Source organism: Panicum virgatum, chromosome 6K (assembly GCF_016808335.1).
Source record: "Panicum virgatum strain AP13 chromosome 6K, P.virgatum_v5, whole genome shotgun sequence".
NCBI lineage: Eukaryota > Viridiplantae > Streptophyta > Magnoliopsida > Poales > Poaceae > Panicum > Panicum virgatum.
In genome coordinates this window covers 41,146,251-41,166,404 of record NC_053141.1, presented here as the reverse complement: position 1 = coordinate 41,166,404, position 20,154 = coordinate 41,146,251, and the positions used below count along the sequence as shown (strand labels likewise).

Here is a 20,154-nt window from a genome sequence, read left to right as displayed (position 1 = left end):
TGCCCGCGAAGCTCGCGAGCGAATCCCGGCTTTTGCTCGGCTTGCGTCGCACGTGCTATGGCTGTGCAGTTGCTGCGAGCTGAGGGCGGTGGGGCCTGGCTCGGCGTGCTTGCACGCGGGGCCTGGTCTGCTTGTGTGTGTTTGCGGAAAAGAAAGGTGAGCACGGCAAGGTGCTTGACGTGCGAGCTTGCATGTCGTGTGTGTGCTGCATGAGCTAGCTTGCTAGTGCAGCTTGTCTGACCGCAAGCATAGAACGTGAGGAGGTATGGTGAGAGTAAAAGGATTAGAAGAAAAAATTAGAGGAAGGGTTAAGCTGAAATGATGAATTTGAAAAGAAGTTAATAATTTGATGGTTATTAGATAAAAGATGGGTTTTAGATAACAACGGAGATTGAGCTCAAAGGATTTTTACAAAGTTTCGAAATTGATTTTTAACAAGTGATTTAACTTGGTAATTTTACGGGTGTTACAATCTGGGAGGAAGGGGGAGGGCCTCCCTGCCGCGGGCCCGCCGCGCCTCCCCGCCGATGAGCCTTCCTCGCCGCCTCCGGGCCTCCCCGGCCCCCGCCACCTCCGGACCTCCGCGCCGTGCCACCCTTCCGCCGCCGCCGCCGCTCCACCCCGCCGCCGACGAGCGGGCTCCGCCCCACCACGCCGAATCAGGTCCGCTGGATCCGGGAGGAGAGGGGAGAAACAGGAAAAGAGAAGAAGGACGGAACACAGGAAAGGAGGAGGAGAGAGGGTGAGTTAGTGAGTGGAGTTGACCGTGAGTTGCACGTTGACCGTGAGTTTTGCAACTCACGGTCACCCGCAGATTCAGCATCGGGTGCGCCGAGGCAGCGGCGTGGCTAGGGACCTGATTTTAAAAACTCAAAGACATCATCGTCGGGGGAGGCGGGGCCGGACTGTTGTGATTCTTGTTCTTCACCTTAAGGGTAGAGGTGTCATTTTATGCCCACATTATCTGAATGAAAGAAGAGAAAATAAGTTTCCTGTGAACTTATCTAACGGAATGGTAGTATCCAATTGCACTTTTCGGTGGTATTTTACGGGTACAAACTCTTTTAATGATATTTTCCAAAAGTAGTTATCTTTGAGTCATACACAACCAACTTTTCCATATATCAGGCCTTGTTTAGATCCAAACTTCAAAATTCCAAAAGATTTGTAAAACATTTGCATGGTGTACCAAATGTAGTTAAAAAATCGCATTACACAAATAGACTGTAAATCGCGAGACGAATCTAATAAACCTAATTAGGTCGTGATTAGACACTAAATTGCTACAGTAAATCTACAATAAACATATGCTAATGACGAATTAATTAGGCTCATTAGATTCATCTCGTAATTTACAGACGAGTTGTGTAATTAGTTTTTTAATTAGTCTATATTTAATACTTTAAATGTGAAAAAATTCCTTTTCAAAATTCTAAAAGAGGGGAACTAAACACACCCTCACTACTATGATAAAATTTAACAATCAACTTTAACTCCTCCGGACAGAATCTCCATTGCGAATTCACATGTGTTAGGAACTCTTACTATGTGATTTCTAAACATCTATGATTGCAATGTATTTCGAAAAAAACAGTACATTATAGGTGGAAAAGGAGACCGAATCTAGAATTTCATATGCGCACCATTTCCCTCCCCTCAAATTCAATAAAGCTGCGTTTGGGTGTTGGCATTGAGGCTCCGGAATTGGAATTGACATTGGATAGCATCAAATACTGCTGTTTGGATGGCTTAAACTTTGGAATTGGAATTCACCATCAATGCCGAAGCGGTATTCGCAACACTGCATCCCCTCGCGCTCAATACAGAGCCGTGACCCTCCGTATTGGGCGGAATTGGAGATGAGGCAGGCGACGGCGTGGCGTGAGCGCCCTCTTCCCCATGTCCGGCAGCTCGGCGCCCCCTTCTTCCCCATCGTCGAGCTCCTTCCATGACCAGCGCCGCCGCTCCCCTTTGTCCTTCTCTTCACGGACGCGAGCCCCCCACGAGCTTCCTCCGTCTTCCTCCCCGGTGGCCCCTCCCCTACCTCCATCCGCGGCGAGCCCCGCACCCCTCCGCCGGCGAGCCGCGCGGCTCCTCCCCTGCCTCCCTCGGCGGGCGTGCCGCGCGGCCCCTGCGCTGCTCCCTTCGCCAGGCCCCTCCCACCGCCGCGGCTCTGTTCCCCTGCGACGCTTCCTCTGGCGGAGCTCAACTCCGCCGCACCGCTCCCCTCCTGAGTCCTGCTCTTTGTGCCCCGAAGCCACCACGCCGCCGCTATGCTCCCTCACCCCACGCCCCTCCGCCGCGGCCTTCCTCCGTCTCCCTCCACCCCCGCCACTGCTGCGTCCACAGCGGCCCGCACGGCCGTGTGCGCTGGCGCGTCCCCACACCGGCGCCGATCGGCCGCGACGCAGAGCACGCCCAGCAGCTCGAGCTCGGCGCGCAGCCACACCGCCATCCGCCGCCGTGATTTGGTATTTGTTGTCTCTTTGATTTCTACTCCCTCTATTCACTTTTGATAGCTATATTTCAAAAATTTAAATGTTCAAAAATGATAGCTATATTTACTATTAGCATGGGTATTGGCAATAAATAGCACTAGTTACAAGGAGTTCATAGTTAAAACATTGGAGGACCAACAAAAAAGTCTGTGACATTTATTAGATTGATAAGCACACTTGTGGTGCCCTTGGTCATTGTGTCATATGGAAATATATCTATCAAAATTGAATGGAGGGAGTATCTAGTAATTCATCTATGTCCAAACAATTACTTTGACATTGTGACCAATTACCAAAGCTTGTCTGATTTGGTATTTTGATTGAATTCAATGCCGAGGTCTTCAATATCGACATCCAAACCCATACGGACCCTAAGAAAGAAAGAAACGGCGGCGAGAAGCGCCAGATAAGTAAGCGGCCGTTCTCAAACCAATCGCGCCTACTCCAGTCCATCCATCCGATGCCTCCGACTGCGATGGCTTCCACCTCCCTCTTCCTCCCCACCGCCGCCGGCGCGTCCACCGCTCGCCGCCGCCCCTTCTCCAGCCTCCGCACCCCCTATCAGGTGCCCACCGCACGCCTCCACCGCGCACCCCGGCTGGCCGTCGTCTCCGCTGCGGCCTCACCGGCCTCGCCCGCGTCGTCGTCGCTCGACGCGCTCATCTTCGACTGCGACGGCGTCATACTGGAGTCGGAGAACCTCCACCGGCAGGCCTACAACGACGCGTTCGCGCACTTCGGGGTGCGCTGCCCGCCGGCCTCCGCCGACACGCTGTACTGGGACGAGGCCTTCTACGACGAGCTACAGAATCGCATCGGCGGCGGGAAGCCCAAGATGCGGTGGTACGTGCGCAAGTTTGATTTTCTCATTACAGATTTGCTGGAGGCACTAGTCTCAATTGCTTGTGACGATCTTGCTCCATTTGCTGGCTTGATGCATTGCGTAACGAATGCATTGAACTCTGGAAATGTCCTGCTTATGTGTTAGATAAATGCCAAATCACGCTTTCCGTTTGTACAAGCTTGGTCATTATCGTGTTATTATTTTTGTTACCTGACATACTTTGGCTTGTCCGCATGGGTGCACATGGGCGTTCCTGCAATGCAGGTTATGCGGGGTAAAATGCAGTAGTTCTCTACTCTGTTTCTCTGTGCCAGGGGGGCGTCCGAGTGCCTTCCCGTTTCTTGTAAAACCGGCCTCCCTGATAATGTCGATCATTGTAAAGACGCGATACGCTTTCAATATAAAGTTGGGCGCCTTTGCCTTTGGTCGAAAAAATGCAGTAGTTCATCAGATTGTGCAGGCATGCCGATGTGCAAATTGATATATGTTGGGACAAGTTGATTGTTGCATGTCAGCTCGTGAAAGGGAAAACTTTGTGAACGTCAGGTTTGAATTGGTTAAGACTTGGAATAATTGATTCATGACAGGTACTTCGGGGAAAATGGGTGGCCTTCTTCAAAGATTTTTGAGACACCACCCTCGGCTGACTCTGATAAGGAGAAGTTGATCGACATAATTCAGGTATGCCTTTTATGTCTTGGTTTTACAACATAATGGGTCGTTCATTAGTACGTATTTTCAGATAGCAGGAAAGGATCGCAAATGCTTTGAGCCATTCATTAGTTTAATGTTAGCTTGAAAAGTCGTGTGTTCTCCAGAAATAATTCATTTATCAATCTATCATTCAATTATTGTTTCTCCTAGTTGTGCATGCTATATAAGCTAAATATCTATGCATACCAAGTAAAAACACATTGGAGCACACATATAGCAGATTAACAGGTTACATGGACTCAAATATATACATATATGATCAAAAGACTCCACTGTCACATAGACTCTTAGGGTTCATACTGACTCCTTGTAGTTGTAGCACTGCTTGTGAAATTAAGCAAGAACCATTTACATGGACTCTTTGACTACTACAACCACCTTAACATAAATGACACGGATTAATATTATTACTGCACATCATATATTCAAAAACTGGTACCTCATGTACCTCCTTTGTGAACTTTCCTTGCATGTCCTCTAATGGAAAAGACATGCAAGTCTTTTGTGCGTTCATGAAAAAAGGCTATTACAGCTTATACTACTTTACCTTCTGATCTCAAGAATTTTACAGCTGTAACCACTTAATTTGCAGGACTGGAAAACAGAGAGATACAAAGAGATAATAAAGTCTGGAACTGTAAGTTCAACACCTTCATTATTTCCTGAACTTACACTTGCGATTAAAACTAATACGCACAATAAGTCGTCTGCTTATTATCTGATGCTGATTTGAGGCGCTCTGCTGTTAGGTGGAGCCTAGACCTGGTGTTTTGCAGCTGATGGATGAAGTAAAGGGTGCGGTAATATACCGTTTTGGAATATCGTTCTTTTCTTTCGAGAGTACCGTCTTATTTTCTTGCCATACCAGTGTTTTCTTCACAAATTTAATGTTTTGTCGCATTACCTCAATGAGTTCTCAATGAATGTATCTATTCGATACTTCAAGTATGCAAACTAGCTTTCATGCTCTGAGTTGACTTTTATACAATGGTGTAGGGTATCAAGCTTGCTGTTTGCTCTGCAGCAACTAAAAGTTCAGTGATAATGTGCCTTGAAAACCTTATTGGGCTTGTAAGTTAAATGACTTATGTTGCTTCCATATGTCTAACCTTGATACTTCCATTGTATTAGCTGAGTTCATATATATCTCTTTTGCTCCTGTTTCTATAGGAGCGATTTAACGGCCTGGATTGCTTCCTCGCTGGTATAGTTCTGATTGTTTTTCTTTCATTATTTTATCTTTTGTACCAAGCAACCAATATTTACAAAAGTTAAAAAAAAGGAATATATAGGGATTTCTTTTGTAGTGCTTATACAAAACTACAGTGAGTTGTCTTCAGTTTACCAAGTATAACAATAGACTGTTCAGGATATTTTGGATCATATTTCCCAAATGCAAAATATTAGATTGCTCCTTTGTCAGACGCAGTTGCAGTTATTTGGATCTGTCGGTTGCTAAGGTTCTGTTTGTGAGTGATATAAAACAAGAATGCCATAAAAATTTCACAATTCCCAATTGCTTCATACTGCAGGCGATGATGTTAAACTAAAGAAGCCTGATCCAACAATATATATTACAGCAGCAGAGGTAGTGAATACTATAGTAACAGATCTCATCTATTTCTCCTTATAATTTTTCCAGAGTTGGTCACGTTAAGGACCTCCTTTGTTGTACCCAGAAATTAGGTGTAGAAAGCAAGAACTGCCTTGTGGTGGAGGACAGTGTTATTGGATTACTAGTAAGTCTTCCAAGTACATATTCTATTAATCAAACTAACCCTTTTGATTATGAGAGATATTTATCTTTTAATAGGCGGCAAAAGGAGCAGGGATGTCATGTATAATAACATATACACCTTCAACTGCTAGCCAAGTAAGATTGATCTGTAGTGATAGTTCTTGTTTGCTACAGAATGGCGTCCTGATTTGCTAACTTTTCCATAGGATTTCACAGATGCAATTGCTACCTATCCTGACCTGAGTAACGTGAGGTAGGTTCTGGTCAATTTGTTATTTGTCCATTGAGATTCTTTCCATGTAAGACAAACGATAGCTGTTGTATCATTCGCAGGCTTGAGGACCTCAAGCTGTTACTCCAGAAAACTCTTGTTACTGGATAGTAAAATGTTTTGTTTTCCTCAAGAAATACATCGACAATTATTTTATGCACAGTAAGCCATGGTAAGTTTGTTGCTATATCTATGATTCATTTTCACTATTAGAGATTCCTATCTGGTATTGCATCTGTCAACAATATATTTGTAATATTTTAGTGTGGGTTAATTTATACGCAGACATATGCAAAATTCTCTCTTCTTGTATGTCATATATTCTGGAATACTCTTTACCATTTTTTTACCCGAAATACACCTCCATGAGGTGGAAAAGGTCAATAGAAGTTAAGTTCTGAAAATGTTTTATTAATTTTAAAAAGGGAAAAGTTCAGTTTTGAAAAAAGGTAGAGGGAATATGGAAACACCGCACACCCAATGCGCGGGGGGGGGGGGGGGGGGTTGACCTCTCATTATATAGCCAATGTGGCTTGCAATACAAGAAGATGTATACGCCCAATATGGGCCTCGAGTATACGCACACAACTATACATTCTATCACCCGCCCTCAGTCGAAGCATTAGGATTCCGGATGCAAAGGCTGGACCGAAAATCCTGAAACAACTGCACAGGAAGCCCCTTCGTCATGATATCAACAAACTGATATTGTGACAGCACATGAAGAACACGAACTTCGCCGAGAGCCACCTTCTCGCGGACGAAGTGGATGTCGATCTCAATGTGCTTGGTACGGCGGTGGTGGACGGGTTGGCAGTCATGTAGACAGCGCTGACATTGTCGCAGTAGACCACGGTAGCTACCTTCAGCGAGACATGGAGTTCCTGAAGGAGTTGGCGCAGCCAACAACATTCGGCGACCACATGAGCAACAACCCGGTACTCGGCCTCCGCACTGGACCGGGACACCGTGGTTTGCCGTTTGGACGACCAGGACACCAAGCTGTCTCCGAGGAAGACGCAGAAGCCTGATGTGGAGTGGCGGGAGTCGGGGCAGCCCAGTCGGCGTCGGAGTAGGCGACCAGCTTGTCGACCGGCCCGGTGCCGATGTGGAGGCCGGCGGAAAGGAGCCCTTCACATAGCGAAGGATGCGCTTGATCAGCGCAAGGTGAGGCTCCCGGAGATCGTGCATGAACATGCATACTTGCTGCACTGCATATGCAAGATTTGAACGCATCAGGGTCAGGTACTGAAGAGCACCGGCGAGGCTGCGGTACTCAGAGGGGTCGGCGACAGGTGGACCTTCCATGGCCGAGAGCTTGGCACGAGTGTCAACAGGTGTCGATGTCGAGTGACACTCGGCCATGCCCGCCCTCTGAAGAAGATCAAGCGCATACTGGCGCTGGCTGAGAAAGAGCCCATCGGAGGAGCGCGTGACGGAGATCCCGAGGAAGTGGTGCAGCTCACCAAGGTCTGTCATGGCGAACTCGGAGTGAAGACGAGCGGTGATGCGTCGGAGCAAGTCTGACGAGGAAGCTGTGAGGATGATGTCGTCGACGTATACCAGCAGGTAGGCGGTGGCGCCCCCTCTTGAAGAACAAAGAGGGAGGTGTCTGTGGCCGAGGCGACGAAACCCAGCTGACAGAGATAGGTGGCGAAATGCTGGTACCACGCCCGTGGAGCCTGCTTCAGACCATACAAAGAGCACTGCAACAGACAGACATGGTCAGGGCAAGCAGGGTCGACGAAGCCAGGGGGCTGCTGACTGTAGACGATCTCCTCCAGGCGTCCATGAAGGAATGCATTCTTCACGTCAAACTGGTGTATCAGCCAGTGGTATGAAGCAGCAATGCTGAGGACGACCCGGATCGTGGCAGGCTTGACGACGGGGCTGAACGTCTCGCCGTAGTCGACGCCGTGGCGCTAGGTGAAGCCGCGAACAACCCAACGGGCCTTGTGACGGGCAAGGGTGCCATCGGAGTGGAATTTATGTTTATAAATCCACTTGCCCGGCACAATATCGGCGCCAGGTGGCTTGGGGACGAGCCGCCAAGTGTCGTTGTCGACGAGTGCCTGGTACTCAGCCATAGTGGCTAGGGGGACGAGCCGCCAAATGTCGTTGTCGACGAGCGCCTGGTACTCCTCAGCCATAGCCGCCTGCCACTGCAGATCTGCGAGCGCCGTCCTGTAGTTCCCTGGGATCGGAGATGTAGCGGTGGCGGTGAAAGCCACCTGAGCCGAGGGAGCCGGAGGCGGCGGTGGTGGTGGTGGGAAGTCGTAGCGCTGAACAGACTTCAGAGAGCTTGTCTGGAACCTCGTCACAGGCCGGTTGGGACGAGCCGACGGAGGGGGCGGCGGCGGTGGTGGCGCGACCGCCGCAGGTGCAGGAGCCGGCGGAACTGCTGGAGCAGGAGGCGCAGCAGTCCCCGCAGCCCGACGCCGAGTATACACTCGGAGTGGAGGAGGGCTGGCCGGGGCTGGAGGAGGGCCGGCCGGTGCTGCAGCCGGCGCGAGGCCGATTACCAGCCCGATCTGGAGGACGGCGGGATCCTCGAGAAGCTCCTCCAGGTGAGCACCAGGCCGCGGCTGCTCTACGTCGACAGGCGACAGAGCGACTGCTGAAGGAGCCGCTGCTGCAGTGCAAGGCACCGGTGCGGCACGACCTGAAAGAAGAAAATCCAGAGAGCTCGGAAGCGCACTGGAAGTGTCAGCACTGAACGGAAAGCACGTCTCGTCAAACACAACATGGCGAGAGATGATGATCCGCCGAGATGTGAGGTCGAGACAACGGTACCCCTTGTGGGAAGAGTGGTAACCGAGGAAGACACAAGCTGTAGAGCGAGGGGCAAGCTTGTGTTTGGCAGTGGCAGTCATGTTGGGATAGCACAGACAGCCGAAGACGCGAAGGTGAGCGTAGTCGGGCGGCTGGCGATAGAGCAGCTCATAGGGAACACTGTTGCGAACAGCGGAGGAGGGGCGCCGGTTGCGGAGGTAAGTCGCCATGGTGAGGGCCTCGGCCCAGTATTTGGGCGGCATGCCAGCATGAATGAGCAGGGTGCGAATGCTATTGTTGACGGTCCGAAGAACGCGCTCGGCTTTGCCATTTTGCTAGGAGGTGTAAGGGCACGAGAGACGTAGGTGAATGCCGCGGGATGCAAACGAGGAGGAGAGGGCATTGTTAACAAACTCAGTGTCGTTATCAGCCAGAACAACTTTAATGGGGAGGCCGAACTATGTCTGGACAAAGCTGCAGAAATTGATTAGATGACCAGCAACCTCGGATTTGTGAACGAGGGGAAACGTCCAGCAAAAATGTGTGAAATCATCAAGAACGACGAGGTAATACTAAGCACCCGAAATACTTGCTACTGGAGAGGTCCAAACATCACAGCGAACTAGTTCAAAGGGCATGGTGCTGACAAAACTAGATGTAGTAAATGGCAGACGCACATGCTTGCCAAGCTGATATGAATGACAGAGTATGACTAGTTTTATTACACTGGATGGAGGCATTGTTTCTAAGCAAGTTTATGGTGGCGGCCCCGGGATGACCAAGACGCTGATGCCAGAGACTGGTGAAGATGGCGATGCTGGCGTGAGGAGTTGCTGGGATGGTGGGGACGGTGTACAGGCCGTCAGAGCTATTGCAGCAAAGAATCACGCGACTGGTCGGGATATCCTTAACAGAAAAACCAAAGGCGTCAAATTCAATAATGCAGTTGTGTTTTGTGAACTGGCGAACTGAAAGTAAGTTGCGCACTAGGGAAGGGACAACAAGAACATTATGAAGAGAAAAGTTGGACGCCTGGGTGGGTAAGTATGAGCTGCCATGACTGGAAACCGAGATGGTTTGACCATTGCCTACTGTGATGAAAGGATGGGAGGGGGGTGGCGGGAAAGAAGTATACCATCCGACGAGTGCATGTGGGAGGTCGCACCAGAGTCCATGACCCAGGAGTTGGAGTTCTTGAGTGCCATCTGGTTCAGGGCGGCGATGAGACCAACCTGATCCCACATCTGAGGGGTGGAGACTTGCACCGGGACGAACGCTGTGTGAGTCTGGCGGTTGGGGCCAAGGAGCCCAGGAGTGTGCTTGCCCTGCCCGCCATGCCAGAAGCCGTCGGCTGCTGACCCGCGGGACCTTGGGGGCGTACGGGTTGAAGCAGAACTAGGGTCCCATGGGGCGGAATGGGGTCCCCTGCGGGGCGCCCTGCTGGACGCCGGCGCCGGTCTGCGGGCCACCGCCGCCCTGGCCGTCGGAACGGCGACCCTTGCCGCCCTTTTGTTTGGGCGCGCTGCTGCCTCTGCTGCCCCCGCCCTTGCTGTCACCGCTAGTGGCCATGCCCGCGAAGGAGGAGAGACAGCAGGGGCTGGTGCAGCAGGAGGCGGTGGAGGCGACGAGAGCAGTGGACGCCGTGTTCTTCGCGTCGTTGGCGAGGCGCAACTCTTTGAGAACAGCTCGTGGGCACGCGTGAATGATGGAAGAACCGTGGCGTTGGCGATGTCGTCGGCGGTGGAGTCGAAGCAAGAGTCGAGGCCGCGCAGAAGGCTGAGGACGAGCTGGGAGTCAGAGATGGAGCTGCCGACCTGTTGAAGGGCGGCAGCCTTCGACTTGAGGCGCTGGCAGTACTTGTCGATGGTGGAGTCGCCCTGCTTGAGGGTATGGAATTCCTCGAGCAAAAAAACGACGCAGGAGGCCGTGTTGGTGCGGAACAGGGCCTCGATCGCGACCCAGAGTTGGCGCGCGGTCTGGTTCTCGTCGGTGATGGCGAGGTCGAGGACGGAGTCGTCGACGGTGCCGAAGATCCAGCTGCGCACGTAGCACTCGGCCACGTCCCAATCAGGGTTGTTGGGCTGCGCTGCAGTGCCGTCGATGTGGCGGCGAAGACTGAACTTGCCGCACAACGCCGTGAAGAACGAAGCCCACTTGGAGTAGTTGGCGCTCTTCATGTATAGGATCACAGGAATGTGAGCCTTGACGTTGACGATGGTGTAGGCGTGGACGAAGATGGCCTGTGTTGGTGCGGCAGAAAGCACAGGCGAGGAGGTGTCCGTCAGGGTGGCGCTGGTGGCGCTCATGGCGGCGGCGCTGGAATAGATTGATCCAGGAGCCGTCAGCCTGTAGGTGGACGCGGCACGAGGGAATCGCGCGCGGGTAGGGGAGGAGGCTGCGCCCTAGGTCAAGGATTGCAACGGGAGGGGGAGGGGCGGCGGTGCCAGGAAGTGGCGCCCTAGGGCAGAGAGGTGGGGCGCAAGGGAGGAACCCTAGCGCAGGGAAAGGAAGGAGGGAGCGGAAGTGGAAGGCCGATCGTTGCCTTCTCTGGATACCATGAAGAAGGGTAGAGGGAATAGGGAAACACCGCACACCCAATGCGCGAGGGGGGGGGGGTGTTTGACCTCTCATTATATAGCCAATATGGCTTGCAATACAAGAAGATGTACACGTCCAATATGGGCCTCGAGTATACGCACACAGCTATACATTCTATCAAGTTTACACCAACTATCACAAAATCTTCTACAAAAACGGGTAACGAGGGCCCTTTGGATTGTTTCAAAGGTGGTTTTGTATTAAAAAAATAAAAACTTTGGTTAGATCTAAAAAAATAAAACTAGTTCATTTTAAATCAGAAAAATATGAGACTAGTACTGATTTTTTTTCTAAAAATGTAACTTATTTGTTGTTGCTCTATTTGAATCTTATTAGGCATAATTACAGCAAACAAATGCTTGGAACATGTAAAAATTAGATCCGGATAATTGACAAGTAGAGTGCCAATAGATATGTTACATTTTTATAAAAATGATGGCAGCCATTTGTTTTTTATTTAAAATAAATGACTTATGAATTTTTTAGTTTAAATTTGAATATTTTAAATTTTTACAATATGAAAAACCACCTTTGAAACCACCCAAAGAGTAAAATTTATCCAGTTGGCCTCCGTACCCAATTTTATAGTTGAAGATTGAAAATCGGACTTTTGAGATAGTTGAGGGGCGTAAAGTGGACTTTTCCCTTTTAGAAAGACTGTTATGCAAGTCGTATGCTTTCAATGCTTTTTTTATACTCAATGCAATGCAGAAGTTTAGGTAAAGCTTTAAGTCGTAATATTGTTTGTTTTGTTTCAGTCTCTTGTCTTCGAGATCCTCAGCATCTTTTTACTAGAAGTGAAACCCTGCACTTATATTACTTTTCACCTTTTCAGATGTCATTCCCTGGTGGAACAGCAGGTGAATCCAAGCAGGCATCTTGTTGAACAGTTGGTGTTGGATGTAGGAGCCCATGCATAGTTACTCAGATATGTAATAAGATTCTTCAAATCCTGCCACGTTTGTTGGTTGCGTGTATAGGATGATTAATGTAATCAGCAAGCCGTCAAATAGAGAGCTGCAATTGTTGAAATTTTTGTTGTCAGAGAATGAAATACAATTGTCAAAATATATCGTTGTATTGAAAAAGATAAAATGTTCCCCGTACACATCAAAAGTGATAGAGCCTACTCTCTTTATTAGTTGACTAGTAGTTGTTTTGGTTTGTGGCTTCTTTATTTTGCTCCATTACCAGGTCAGACCAACGCTGACATGTACTTATTATTGACAATTACTTGATATTCTAAACATTTGGAGTTTAGTCTCAGTATAAATACTCGGAGTTATATATATATAAGAAAAAAGCATACAGTTTTGCAGTACTTGGATGCAACAAATCATGTAGTTTTGTAGTTTTTACAAACCATGTTATTTCTAAAGCTGAGTTTCTTTTAGTCTTAGAAACACCGTTCGTTCTTCCTCTCCTGTCTTTGAACCATAGTTTTTTGCTTAGTTTCTTAATTCCATTAGTTGAGGCATTGACTTCACTCTGCAGAGACAGTCTACTCCTTTCTACTCCCTTGCTTTGCCCTTTTGATTGGCAACATGCGAGAAGGAAGTGTTATTATTGACAGAGATAGTACATTATTAGTACTAGAGTTCTTCTCATTTCCGTTTTCCAACTTGTGGAACCAAGGACGAGGATTCGTCATTTGCTTGCCTCGCTCGTTGGGTAAGCCGTAAGCCACAATTTTCCACGCGACTTGGCCTATAAATTGCACGCCAAATCGCGCAACATTGGAGCACGCGCTTCAATCTGCTTAGTTGAAGCTTCGTTCTTCCCACAGACCAGTAACCATGGCGGCAGTGAACAACATGAGCTCCATGCTCATGGTGATGGCTGTAGTTGTACTGTGGACGGCTTCAACTGCCACAGCCGCATCTGGCGTCGCCACGTTCTACGAGCAATACACTCGTAAAACCCGCTATCAGGAGCTCTCATTATTCATGACACACAAAAATTCAGAGAAACCATATGTTTAAAATGCGCTATTCTACTGATTGTGTAGTGTTATTGAAGCTAAGGTTTTATCTCTTCAGAGACCGTAGCTAGATAGGTTTATCTCCTCTGTGACTATGCATGCAGCGTCGGCGTGCTACGGGAACAGGGACATGGGCAACATGGTCGCGGCGGCGAGCGACTCGTTCCGGAACAACGGCGCCGTGTGCGGGCGGTGCTACCGGGTGAGGTGCATGTGACAGAACCGTCAAATTAAAATTCTAATTAAGCGTAATGGCCATTATTTGAACACATCGGGCGCATTAGCTTAACGATTTAATTTGGTGATCCTTTCTCAACCCACGGCCCGATCGAAACAACACCGGTAGTCCCACGCGATGGTGGGCGCAGATGGTACAAGCACGATAAAAATACTTAAAAATATACAAGGACGAAGGAACCGATAAACAATAGTTTTACAAACTGAGTTCAAATTTACACAAGAGAGTATAATTTACAAAACTTACAATATAGGCAACCGAAGTCCAGAAAGAAAAGAAATCTAATACTACATTAGCCTTCACCAGTTCTGAATTTTCAAGACCGGTCAGACCGGTTTATCCAACCGGTCGGACCGGTCTCCACTCCTCTGAAGCCTCCACCGGTCAGACCGATCACACGGACCGGTCAGACCGGTATGCGCAAAACAGAAAGGCTGAACACTCTGCCCTCAAGTGTTCAACCCGACAAAGCCCTAGCCTAAGTGTCTCTCTCCACCACTTCCCACCCCTCTGCATCTCTATGGATGAATTTAACGCAGCAGGGGCAGAAATCGACATCCGGGTGTCCTGAAATAATAATTGTGGCAACAAACCCTGAGTATACTAATACTCAGTAAGGCTTACCCGACCAGTGGGTATAACTTAGCCCACATAACTAGACATGCAAGGCTTTCTGGCTGGTGGTTATTTTGCATAAAAAGCTTCTAAAAGAGTCCTTATTTTTCTACTTTTAGCTTCAATTCTATATTCTATCATTCTCGACTAGTATTTGCACCTGCTAAGAAATCATAAACAGACATGGAGTAGAAATTCCTGGTAGTCATTCCCAATCATCACTTAAGTTCCATAAGACATTACTACGATGCGGTGCTGCGATCAAGGTGCTCATATCCGAGAGCGACGGACGGCGAATCAATCCTATTTAACCTTGCAAGGTGGACCTAACCAACACGGCACGTATTTACCCCGTCGGACAATACATGCCAACCCTTCCCCTCCCCACCTCGAACTACAGGATCGCCCCACCATCATATGGTCAGCTGAGCTCAACGTGAGACCACCAAAAGTAAACATACATCCCCATTTCTCCGCGACTACTCGACTGCCCCAGGAGGTGAGTTGAAGTCCTGTACTTTCGAAACAAAGCAGTACTAGGCTTACCGGTTTCGACTACCTCCTACTCCCGGCATGCGGTTAGTACAATTCAAACTCGATCACAGGGCCAGACAACGAACGGTCCTTAACCGACACAGACGGGGCTAACTCCCCCCCCCCCCGGTCTCCAAATTCTTTTCCTTTCTTCCTTAATTCAATATTCCATATATTACAAATAACTAAAAACCCTATAGCTCGCGAGTGACCCGAAATCACTCGTCTTATACCGAGTTCTATTAAGCATAGCATTTCTATCGTCCTCCACATACTAGTATAACTCGAGGAAACCTAGGGATCATGCAACTAGGTTTCCAAATAATTCCTAAACCTAATGCACAAGTAATAGAAACATAATTATAGGTGTCATAATTTGAAAAAATAAAAAGATGTGCACAGGGGCTTGCCTTGCGCCTGCTGCTCAACACTGGGGTGAGTGGGGGCCTTGGGCCGACTCCCCACGATCCTCCTGCAGGGGCTTGCCCCTGGGACTCCTGTGGCTCCGCAACCACCTCGTATACGACCTCCTCTGCCACGGCTGCTATACGTATGCATATGCATATGACATGAGAAATGTATGCATGATTTCATAAAAATTACAAGTAACCAATAGCCAAATTAAATTCTAACTATTTGCACCAACTAACCCTAATTGAACCCTATCAGCTCTGCTAGCACCGGTCAGACCGGTCCTACTCAACCTACCGTGACACCGGTCAGACCGGTAACTCCGACCGGTCAGATCGGTCCTAGCCAGACCAGAACCTAGAAACCTTGACGCGGCGAAAATCGCCCACCAACTCCAAACACCTTCTAGGATCTAGTTCAGGAGTTCATGTGGATGCTTTTGACCGGAGGAAATCACCTAAAACCATCTAGAACAAGAGATCGATCCAAACCCCTAAATTACCTTGAATGAGTCCTTGTCCCCCACAAGGACTTGATTCCACAGCATAAGTTCTATCTAGGCTCTAGCTTAGAATGCATGTGGAGGTTCATGACCAAAGGAAACCACCCAAATCCCCCTAGAACAAGCGATCAATCCCAACCCCTATATTATTTACCTTGGGTCCTTGCACCAAGAGCTTGAATCCAAGCCAACCAAGGAGGGAGCACGCGGAGAAGATGATTCCCCACCCAATTGAAGCTCCCTTGGGCCTTGGATCAATGGAGGATGGATGGATTTGGGTCCTAGGGTTTGGGGTGAGAAATGAGAGGGGGGAGAGCCTAAGCTCGAGCTGAGCATGAGGAGGGTGAGGGAGAGGGTGGGGAGAAGAGAGAGAGTGATTTAAATGCTGTGGGGCCCAAAACGGTTGACATCGGTCAGACCGGTCGCCGATACCGGTCAGACCGATCCGGCCCAGGCTGACAGGAGACGTTTTGGTTTTGTGCTTTGCCGTGTGAGTTTAAAACTAATGACTTTAATTAACTTAATTACCAAGGATTAACACCTGGGTGTTACAATCCTACCCCCTAAAAAAATCTCGTCCCGAGATTTGATAAAAGTGCTAAATGGAAAGTTAGAACTTGATGAGTACCTTGATAGGTTTGTAGCAGTTCCGGACATGTAGTCCGAACAAATTCCTCTGTCTCCCAAGTTGCTTCTCGTTTGGAGTGATTACTCCATTGCACTTTATAGAAGTTGCTAGTGTGATTTCGAGTGACTCGAGTTTTGAAATCAACAATTTTCACCGGGTGCTCCGGATACACAAGATCGGGCTCCAACTGTAGCTCCTCTAGATCCACAATCTTGGTGGGAACACGGAGGATTTTCTGAGCTGAGAGACATGGAATATATTATGGACCGCGGATAAGTGAGCAGGGAGTTCCAGACGGTATGCCACCGGCCCACATTGCTCAACAATAAGGAAAGGCCCAACATAACAAGGTGCGAGCTTTCCTTTTACCCCGAATCACTGGACCCCCTTCATTGGAGATACCCGCAAATAAACCTGATCCCCTACTTGGAAGGAGATAGCTTGCTGCTTTTTGTCCGCATAACTCTTTTGGCGGGTTTGAGCCGCTTTCAAATTTTTCTGTATGAGCTGAACTTGCTCCTCAGCTTCCTGAACTATATCAGGCCCAAAGAAATTTCTCTCCCCAGGCTTCCGACCAATTTAATGGTGTCCTACACCTCCGTCCATATAATGCCTCAAAAGGAGCCATTTTGATACTCTCCTGGTAGCTGTTGTTGTAAGAAAATTCTGCAAGTGGCAGACATTCATCCCACTTTTTACTGTAAGAGAGTACACAGGCTCGCAGCATATCTTCCAGAATTTGATTGATCCTCTCTGTCTGGCCGTCCGTCTGAGGATGATAAGCTGAATTACGAATGAGCTGAGTACCGAGGGCTGAGTGTAACTGCTCCCAGAAGCGTGCAACAAACTGGGCACCACGGTCAGAAATAATAGTCCGGGGTACCCCATGCAAGCTAAGAATCCGACTGATATACAACTCCGCATAGTGTTGTGCCCTATAAATGGTCTTCACAGGTAAGAAATGGGCTGACTTCGTGAGACGGTCCACAATCACTCAAATAGAGTCATACCCCTTTGAGGTCTTGGGAAGCCCAACAATGAAATCCATACTAATATCTTCCCACTTCCATGATGGTATACTCAGGGGCTGCAAGGGACCAGCTGGTCTCAAATGACTCGCCTTCACCCTTCTGCAAATATCACACTCAGATACATATCTGGCAATTTCCCGCTTCATCCTCGTCCACCAAAATCGTTGTTTTAGATCTTGATACATTTTGTTGCTACCCGGGTGAATAGAATATCGAGAAAGATGAGCCTCATCAAGGATTTGTTTCCGAAGCTCAAAATTTTTAGGCACTACTAACCGATCTTGAAACCAAAGAACCCCCTCACTATCTCGATGGAAGCACTGCACCTGAGAATCATTCTCACTGAGCCGTTGCCTGATCTTATCCATGCCCGCATCATTTTTCTGAGCCTCCACAATTTGATCTCTGAGTGTAGGTGTGAGGGTAAGATTACTAAGTGTGCCTTCAGATACAATAGCCAGATTTAATTTTTCCATTTCTTGGCACAAGAATTCATGCACCACTGAGGCTGAGGTGCAACTGCAACTTGCCTTGCGACTCAGTGCATCCGCAACGACATTCGCCTTACCCGGGTGATAATGAATCTCCAAATCATAATCCTTTATCAACTCTAACCACCGCCTCTGGCGCAAATTGAGCTCACTCTAGGTAAAAATATACTTAAGACTCTTGTGGTCCGAGTATATGTGAACAGGATTGCCCAGGATATAATGGCGCCAGATCTTTAATGCATGTACTACTGCTGCCAGCTCCAGATCATGAGTGGCATAATTCTCCTCATGTCGTCTGAGGGCTCTGGAGGCGTAAGCAATCACTCGCTGGTCCTGCATAATTCTCCTCATGAGTACCTGATGCATTACAACAAGTATTAATGGCCGAATAATATCCGGCGAAAACAAACAAGGATGAGAACATAGTCGGGACCCGTACCTGATGCATCACAGTACACATCAAAAGGCAGGGTAATATCTGGCTGAGCGAGGACAGGGGCAGACGTCATAAGCTTTCTCAAAGTCTGGAAGGCCTGCGCGCATTTGTCATCCCAACTAAATCTCACCCCTTTCTTGAGTAACTCAGTCATGGGCCTAGCAATTTTTGAGAACTCCGGTACAAACCTGGCGATAATAGCCTGCTAGCCCAAGGAAACTCCGGATCTCTGAAACAGACTCTGGAGTCTTCCAATTCAGGACATCCTGAATCTTGCTAGGATCAACAGAAATCCCCTTGTCTGAGATGATGTGGCCCAAGAACTGGACTTCCTTGAGCCAGAAATCACATTTACGCGGCGAACCTAGAAACCTAGAAACCTTGACGCGGCGAAAATCGCCCACCAACTCCAAACACCTTCTAGGATCTAGTTCAGGAGTTCATGTGGATGCTTTTGACCGGAGGAAATCACCTAAAACCATCTAGAACAAGAGATCGATCCAAACCCCTAAATTACCTTGAATGAGTCCTTGTCCCCCACAAGGACTTGATTCCACAGCATAAGTTCTATCTAGGCTCTAGCTTAGAATGCATGTGGAGGTTCATGACCAAAGGAAACCACCCAAATCACCCTAGAACAAGAGATCAATCCCAACCCCTATATTATTTACCTTGGGTCCTTGCACCAAGAGCTTGAATCCAAGCCAACCAAGGAGGGAGCACGCGGAGAAGATGATTCCCCACCCAATTGAAGCTCCCTTGGGCCTTGGATCAATGGAGGATGGATGGATTTGGGTCCTAGGGTTTGGGGTGAGAAATGAGAGGGGGGGAGAGCCTAAGCTCGAGCTGAGCACGAGGAGGGTGAGGGAGAGGGTGGGGAGAAGAGAGAGAGTGATTTAAATGCTGTGGGGCCCAAAACGGTTGACATAGGTCAGACCGGTCAGACCGGTCCGGCCCAGGCTGACAGGAGACGTTTTGGTTTTGTGCTTTGCCTTGTGTGTTTAAAACTAATGACTTTAATTAACTTAATTACCAAGGATTAACACCTAGGTGTTACAGTGCACCGGCGCGGCGTACGGCAGGTCTGGCAATCCCTGCAAAGGCGGCAGCAGCGTCGTCGTCAAGATCATGGACGAGTGCGCCAGCAGCGACGGGTGCCAGAGCACCATCGACCTCTTCAAGCAGGCCTTCGCCAAGATCGCCAACCTCGACGCCTGCGAGGTCAAGGTCGACTTGAACTCCGAGTGCGTCCTATACCCACGGCTTCGAATCCTCTTCTGATGACTCGTGCTCGTTTTCACGTGTAACGTAGTATGATATGACCTGACGATGTGCATGCGTGTTTCTTCTGCAGGGGTTGCCCGTAGGCCGTAGGGTGGGTGTTGGAGCCAGGGTTAACCAAACCGTCGATAACCGGTCCGGTTTGACCGGTTACCGGTCAAACCGGACCGGTCCGGTTCCGGTTTGGTCCGGTATGAAACCGGTCCAAATTCAAAATTTGAATTTGAATTCAAAAACATGAAAAATTCCCAAAAAATTCCTAAAAATATTTCAAGGTTCGATGAATCTAATGGTGTCAATTTTTCTCAAAAATTCGTTCATTTAGTATGGTTTGTGGAATTTATAAGTTAAATAAAAAAAGAAAAAGAAAAAAATTGCGGCCCATTAAGGCCCATCGCGCGGCAGAGCTCATTTAACGTCGTGTGTCCCTCAGCCGAAGCCTCACCAGTGCCTCCCTCATCCGCTTCACCCTCGCCGACTCCTGTCCGCCGCCAGAAGTCGCCGCCCGCCGCCCGAGACCGGCTATCCGCTCGTGGAGCGCGGCTAACCGGTATCCTCCACTGGTAAGCCG

The 20,154-nt window shown here is 48.6% G+C and overlaps 2 protein-coding genes across 3 annotated transcripts; both read left to right on the top strand.

Moving 5' to 3' along the window:
• Positions 1-1,391: 1,391 nt before the first annotated feature.
• On the top strand, positions 1,392-12,708 carry LOC120712704 (haloacid dehalogenase-like hydrolase domain-containing protein At4g39970). 2 transcript variants are annotated; one of them, XM_039998561.1, is made up of 12 exons: positions 2,808-3,341; positions 3,930-4,023; positions 4,649-4,693; positions 4,806-4,856; positions 5,053-5,127; positions 5,227-5,260; positions 5,589-5,644; positions 5,736-5,795; positions 5,870-5,929; positions 6,001-6,047; positions 6,128-6,237; positions 12,271-12,708. In XM_039998561.1, the coding sequence occupies exons 1-11, from the start codon at positions 2,959-2,961 to the stop codon at positions 6,174-6,176; spliced, it is 954 nt and encodes a 317-aa protein (XP_039854495.1). In that variant the 5' UTR covers positions 2,808-2,958; the 3' UTR covers positions 6,177-6,237; positions 12,271-12,708. The 2 variants fall into 2 exon arrangements, with proteins under 2 accessions (XP_039854496.1, XP_039854495.1); XM_039998562.1 differs by lacking the exons at positions 5,589-5,644; positions 5,870-5,929; positions 6,001-6,047; positions 6,128-6,237; positions 12,271-12,708 and adding an exon at positions 1,392-2,471 and having other exon boundaries at positions 2,875-3,341; positions 4,806-4,851; positions 5,699-5,795.
• A 379-nt stretch (positions 12,709-13,087) lies between these two features.
• Positions 13,088-19,669, top strand: LOC120713498 (EG45-like domain containing protein). Its single transcript, XM_039999448.1, has 4 exons — positions 13,088-13,349; positions 13,521-13,623; positions 19,385-19,546; positions 19,657-19,669. The coding sequence occupies exons 1-4, from the start codon at positions 13,232-13,234 to the stop codon at positions 19,667-19,669; spliced, it is 396 nt and encodes a 131-aa protein (XP_039855382.1). The 5' UTR covers positions 13,088-13,231.
• Positions 19,670-20,154: the final 485 nt, after the last annotated feature.

Bases quoted from the DNA above. Each gene is read 5' to 3' on its own strand.
- LOC120712704 (XM_039998561.1), top strand. From the start codon at position 2,959: ATGCCTCCGACTGCGATGGCTTCCACCTCCCTCTTCCTCCCCACCGCC. The intron at 4,857-5,052 runs GTAATATACCGT...ACAATGGTGTAG, and splicing joins TGGATGAAGTAAAGGGTGCG to GGTATCAAGCTTGCTGTTTG. The intron at 5,645-5,735 runs GTAGTGAATACT...TGTTGTACCCAG, and splicing joins TATATATTACAGCAGCAGAG to AAATTAGGTGTAGAAAGCAA.
- LOC120713498 (XM_039999448.1), top strand. From the start codon at position 13,232: ATGGCGGCAGTGAACAACATGAGCTCCATGCTCATGGTGATGGCTGTA. The intron at 13,350-13,520 runs GTAAAACCCGCT...CTATGCATGCAG, and splicing joins GTTCTACGAGCAATACACTC to CGTCGGCGTGCTACGGGAAC. The intron at 13,624-19,384 runs GTGCATGTGACA...GGCGTACGGCAG, and splicing joins GGGCGGTGCTACCGGGTGAG to GTCTGGCAATCCCTGCAAAG.